This window comes from Temnothorax longispinosus, unplaced genomic scaffold, assembly GCF_030848805.1.
Source record: "Temnothorax longispinosus isolate EJ_2023e unplaced genomic scaffold, Tlon_JGU_v1 HiC_scaffold_18, whole genome shotgun sequence".
In the NCBI taxonomy this organism is placed as follows: Eukaryota; Metazoa; Arthropoda; class Insecta; order Hymenoptera; family Formicidae; genus Temnothorax; species Temnothorax longispinosus.
In genome coordinates, this window is record NW_027269992.1 from 514,895 (window position 1) to 521,551 (window position 6,657).

The 6,657-nt window shown below is 38.4% G+C and overlaps 1 protein-coding gene across 1 annotated transcript; it reads left to right on the forward strand.

The window, feature by feature from the left end:
- The first annotated feature begins 5,604 nt into the window (after nt 1-5,604).
- On the forward strand, nt 5,605-6,451 carry LOC139823787 (uncharacterized). Its single transcript, XM_071796278.1, has 3 exons — nt 5,605-5,949; nt 6,028-6,172; nt 6,333-6,451. The coding sequence occupies exons 1-3, from the start codon at nt 5,797-5,799 to the stop codon at nt 6,449-6,451; spliced, it is 417 nt and encodes a 138-aa protein (XP_071652379.1). The 5' UTR covers nt 5,605-5,796.
- Nucleotides 6,452-6,657: the final 206 nt, after the last annotated feature.

Below are 6,657 nucleotides of genomic sequence, written 5' to 3' on the forward strand. Positions count from 1 at the left end.
ATATAACTAACCTCGCGAGACACCACGCGAGCAAACGTCATTGCGTTAAAAAATATTAATGTAAAATATAATTATCCACATACATTATATATAATAATGGATTATATGTAATAAAAAATCCTACTAACCTCGCAAAACACACCACGCGAACACACGTCACATCACGCGATACACGCGCGAAATTAACTCGCCAAACTCGCCGCGATTTCGATCGCCGTCGTCACTTCGATCCTTGCGTGACGCGACCGAAATTCGCGAATTAAACGATCGTATTTAATGATGAGAGATCACATTAATAATAATATTAACCTCCTAACGACACGACGCGAACTGTCACATCACGATTGATCACGACGCACACGCACGAAATTCGCGGAACTCGCCGCGATCTCGCGATCACCCGGCTTCGACCGGCCAATCAGACACGCGGAAAAGCGACAACACTACGTGCGAGATATTTCGACTCGGAACGCTCACTTCTCGGTCAAAATGGATTTTTTTATTATAGATAATTATTTTACAAGATTCAACAAGGGAATACAAGGTATTTAAATAGAATAAAAGATTTAATCACAAAGAATTACAGAGATAACAGTACAAAATACAAATATTTTATTAAAATATTTAAACCCAACAAAAGAATACAAGGTATTTAAATACAAAGTTTATATATGTATTTTTCAATAGAATAAAAGATTTAATCGCAAAGAATTACAGAGGTAACAGTACAAAATGAAAATATTTTATTAAAATACATAAATTTTTCTTGTAAAAAAACTTGGCGCTGCTAGACCTCTTACAAATGTAAACTTATTCTATACTTAATTCTAATCGCTTTTACAATGTTTAACGCACGCCTTAAAAAGTCTAAACTTATCCTATACTTAATTATAAGCCGCATTATTCGCCGTCATCACCCACACCCATATCATTCGCTCGCACATACACACCACGCTGATAATCTTTTTGTTACTCCCGTCGCATTCTTCTCTGAATTATTTTTATTTATTGTTATCCTTATTTATTTAAAATTTCAAGGTCTAGCAGCGCCAAGTTTTTTTACAAGAAAAATTAATGTATTTTAATAAAATATAAATATGGTAATTATTTAGAATACACGCTGCACCTCGAATATCAATATAATTATACTCATTCGACGCGTTTTGACACGAAACGAAAGAATCTGGCAGCAAAATGCGGCGGTCTGCCGTGCGAACCGAGATATTTAGCGTTAAAGTTGACAGGAATCAGGTTATGATTCCTGTCATACCGACGACATGTAGCAACACTGAACCACACTGAACATGCCCTGCGGCCATATGCGCATGCTCAGTGGCCGCATGCGCATGCAAAAGTGCGCGAATTTGAAACGTATGTATACTTATATAATGCATAATATGCATAATATATACTTTTAAAGCGCGTCACTAACCTATATAGGTTCGCCTCCCCTGCACCCCCCATGCACCCCCATGCACCCCCCCAAAACACAACGCACGCCACGCAATAATGTTAGGTATAATAGAATTATGTTTATTATTATGTTTTTTATACTTTGTAGGAATTCGGGCAAATTCGACGCAGCTATGTATACAGCTACAGCGTTTATTTGAAGGAAATGTTAGATTTAAATTTCAATCTAATTAATAAATAATAAAAATTAATGTATTTAAATATCTAATATATATATGGGGCATTCTCTGCCAACCGGACACCCCCCTCTGCCCAAAGTGTCGACCAATTGAGGTCAATGAGGGCTCAAATTGTAGGTAATGATATGTAGTTTCTTGTACCGTGTAGCCTTCTTGAGAATTCAAGATGGCTATCAAGGTGTCACGATGATAATCGGAGAAAACAAGAAAAAAATCAGTAAACGACTTTCCGTATGCCACACGATCAATCAAAGAAGCTCTAAAACTATTGATGGGATGGTTTTTGAGGTCGTTGATTACGAAACTGAAGTAAAAATTTTAAAATTCAAGATGGCGGATCAAATATGGCGACCAAAACCGCAACGGCACCTTCCTATGTTCCGTAAGGCTGCTCGAATGGGCACTGGTTACGAATCTCCTACCAAAATTGAAAATTCAAGCATTTTCCGACAAGTTAAAGTAAGACTAAGCGTTGGACGGTCTAGCCGGTTGAGGCGAGACCAAGCGTTGTCCTGTCGTGAGACCAAGCGTTGGCCGAGAGAGTGTCGTGAGAGAGAGAGAGAGAGAGAGAGAGAGAGAGAGAGAGAGAGAGAGAGAGAGTGTTGAGAGAGAGTATCGTGAGAGAGAGTGTCGTGAGAGAGAGTGTCGTGAGAGAGAGAGAGTGTCGTGAGAGAGAGAAAGTGTCATGAGAGAGTGAAAGTGTTATGAGAGAGAGAGAGTGTCGTGAGAGAAAGAAAGTGTCGTGAGAGAGAGAGAGAGAGAGAGAGAGAGAGAGAGAGAGAGAGAGAGAGAGAGAAAGAGAGAGAGTCGTGAGAGAGAGAGTGTCGTGAGAGAGAAAGAGTGTCGTGAGACGTGAAGCGGTCACCTATTCTTGGTGTGAATCCGGCTAAACAGTCCCCTAGTCTTAGGGCGGCGGTGTGGTCTAGTGGTAGAGCACCAGACTCGTAATCTGAGGAACCAGGTTCGAGTCCACTAGAGCCATGAATCATGAAAAAGTTTTTTTCCGAAAAAACCGCGCCTCTCCGTGCAAGATGCGGAGAAAACTGGGCTCCGTCTTTCGGAAGAAACGTTAAACCGTTGGTCCAAAAGGAGGAAACTATAAGGTAGTGGATGAATTAGAGGTTAGGGTTGGGTACGTCCCTTCAAAACGCCCTTTAAGGCCCCTTGGGGTATATAAAGTAAAATTCTTTATCCAGTCCTCTAGTCTTGTCTTAACTGGTCGGACAACGCTTGGTCTCGCCTCAACCGGCTGGACCGTCCCTCAGTCTTGCCTTAACTGGTCGGATAACGCTTAGTCTTACTTTAACTGGTCGGAAAATGCTTGCATTTTCAATTTTGGTAGCAGATTCGTAACCAGTGCCCATTCGAGCAGCCTTACGGAACATAGGAAGGTGCCGTTGCGGTTTTGGTCGCCATATTTGATCCGCCATCTTGAATTTTAGAATTTTTACTTCAGTTTTGTAATCAACGACCTCAAAAACCATCCTATCAATAGTTTTAGAGCTTGTTTGATTGATCGTGTGGCATACGGAAAGTCGTTTACTGATTTTTTTCTTGTTTTCTCCGATTATCATCGTGACACCTTGATAGCCATCTTGAATTCTCAAAAAGGCCACACGGTACAAGAAACTACATATCATTACCTACAATTTGAGCCCTCATTGACCTCAATCGGTCGACACAAATTTTGGGCAAAGGGGGGGTGTCCGGTTGACAGAGAATGCCCCATATATATATATATCTATATATATATAATATGTTATTAATACAACAAATATTAAAATATGTTATTTCGCAACGGGGTGTATCAAATATTAACTGTGAAAAGTGCGAATGATGCAACATAGTTTCTTGTTGTTCTGATGTCAAAACGTGTCTCCAAATGTTATTTATTCTGTTTGCTCGGCCTATGACAGAGATTTCATAACTTGTCAAGTCGTCAAATATGTACTTTTCATATACCAACTATTCTCTGCTTTAACAAATTATATCTGCTACAGATATTAAACGTCGACGTTAACGAAACAGAAATAATTTGTTAAAGCAGAGAATAGTTGGTATATAAATATGTACTTTTCATACACCAACTATTCTCTGCTTTAACAAATTATTTCTGTTTCGTTAACTTTGACGCTTAATATCTGTAGTAGAAATAATTTGTTAAAGCAGAGAATAGTTGGTATATGAAAAGTACATATTTATATTTATACATTATAAGTATGCATACGTTTCAAATTCGCGCACTTTTGCATGCGCGTGCGGCCACGGAGCATGTATATGTGGCCACAGAGCTGACAGGGCATGCGCATGTGGCCGCGGGGCATATTCATGGTTGCTACATCACGTCGGTATGACAATAATTATCATACATTTTTTTTCTAATTGACACAATGTAAAGATTTTTCAAAGTAGTGCAACAATTATTTTTTGAGGCAATATACATATATGTTCTCTCTGCAATTGGCGCTGTAATTTAAAGAGATATCATTTCTTTTTTGTAATTGTAATAATAGATCACTTGAAGCGCGACTCTCCTTTGATAAGGTAACAAAATTTTATGATGGGTATCACTTGGGTTATAATTTTTTGAAAATAAAGATACTATTGCTTAGATTTTTTTCGAGTTTTTTCAAGATACAAAGATTACGTCTACCATTTGTTACTTAGGTTTTTTCGAGGTATAATACTACCACTTTGTTTTTTTTGAGGTAACATATACACAAAACAACATATACACTAACTATACGTGTACTTGGCGCCTTTCTTTACCTTTTTTTTAAAGAAAGTTCTTAAAACCGAATCAAATCAAACAATCCTGTGTCACTTTTCGCTCCAACAAACAATTATCGAGATATCGCAATCTAAATATTAAAAAACCGAATTTTCTTTGAATATCAAGAGACATGGTAGTGTCTCGCGCCAAGTACACGCGAAACGAGACCGCACCGTGACTCTTTTACACGAACGCACGAGTTTTCGAATTGCGAGTACCCGAGATTTTAAGATCTCAATAACGAGTGAACGGATCAAGTAGGCTTGATCGATAGCTTTTGGGTTTGAATTATGTAATAAGAGTGTTTTTATTTTTCCGCTACGTGCCCTACGAGCGAAGATATTACGATGCAAAGTCCGAGAAGTTAAATTTTACAATTAAGAAACGTTGTCGTCGTCGTCGTCGTCGTCGCCGTACGGTTGCTTTTGCCTTGATAGATGGTATTTGAGAACATCTCGAGCGTCCCCCCGGGTCCCCTCCATGACAATGTTGCTACACTGAAAAGAGACAACATATACGCGTACGTGTGCGCTCGTCGCTCGGTGCATTCGCGCGGACAGCGCGCTGTCAGTCATCAGTTATAACCTGGTGCGTTCCGTTTCACGCATAATGCGTATAGACTGCATAGAAAACCGTTCCGTTTCACTCAATGCGCGCATCAGTGAGTATCGATAGCGCACAGAATTCCCCAGACTCCCACCACTTCTCGCGCATTAAACGTGCATCATCTACCGCAGCTCGGACGTGAAGCATTTGATGCAGAGTTAATGCGTCCGCGAAAAATTCAAAAAGGCGCCTTTTGCTCGGATTTGCGTTCATTTGCGTTGCAGTTAAAATAATCGTGGAAAGTGAATTGATCGAATTTCCAGTCATCATTGACGAAAGTAATGAAGTTATCACCCTCTTCCTCGACAAAGAAACAGCTGCGAAGGCTAATCAAGGTACAAAATATGTACAATCAGTATACTTACATAACATGTAATTATAACCTCGAAATTAACGAAAGATAATTTTACAGATTAACAGTTTTTGCGAAGAATTATAAATGAATACAATACAATGAAGCAAAATGCTGATGGATTGAAAGATGCATTGCCATCATCTGCAATGACTGAAACTAACACCGAAGAATCCAGAACCAGTATAGTTTTTCACAATTTAACATCTTGCTAAACAATTAGCGTGAACTTTGCAATAAAATTTAATTTATAATAACTTATTTATAAACTTTCAGATGAGTTAAAATCAAAATGTTTTGTGTAGCCTGATGCTGCAGTACTTTTACTCATAGAACAGTGCAGGGGAAAAGAGCATGAATTTAATACTGGGATAAAGAGGCATAACGTCATTTGGGGAGATATTGCTACCGAAATGAAAGAAGTCGACAAAAAGTATGAGGTTACTGGACTTCAGTGTTCTACAAAATTTGCTGGCTTGAGACGAACGTACAAAAATATATATGAGCAGAACAAAAAGAGCGGTAACTCCCATAGTAGTTGGGCTTTTTATTCAACTTTTTATTCAGTAAGTATATGCATATGTGTTTGTAAATATAATTCGTACTATATATATAGACTTACAAAATTGATTTTGTGTTTGAAGGTCATAAATTCATTAATCGGTAAGAAGGCTTATATAAAACCTCCAGCCGAAGCATCCAGCGAAGGTCCAGCACCACCAATTAATATCGATGAACCATCTACATCAGGATTTTCATCTCCATTGCTTGTTTCGGAGGACTTACGAAGTAATATAACATATAACTAATAAACTACAATTGGAGTAAAAGTCGCTTTTAATGTTATGCATAAAAAATATTGTCAATATTTATATTAATATGTATTGCAGGTGCACCTAAAAAAAGACGGGTTGAAAGTATCTTAGAAAATTACATTAGCGATGTAAAGCACGAAAGAGAGAAGAAAAAAGAGAAGAAAAATACGAAGAAAGGAAGAAAGAGCGTGAAAAAATGCATAGTGATAATATGGAAGTACAAAAATCATTACTTGCCTCCTGCAGACTTTAGCAACTAAGAAATACGATTACTTACTGTTGGAGGTCGAAATAAACTTGCGGCTACTATTAATTATAGTTTAATGACAAACGTAAAAACAAAGGTATAAATGGTGAAATGTGCGACTGATTGTGAGTATCTTAGCGCGTGCGGTATCCAGGACGAGTCTCGTCTATCTGAAGTATATATGGTGAGCGTCTCGAAGCCCTACGCCTTAC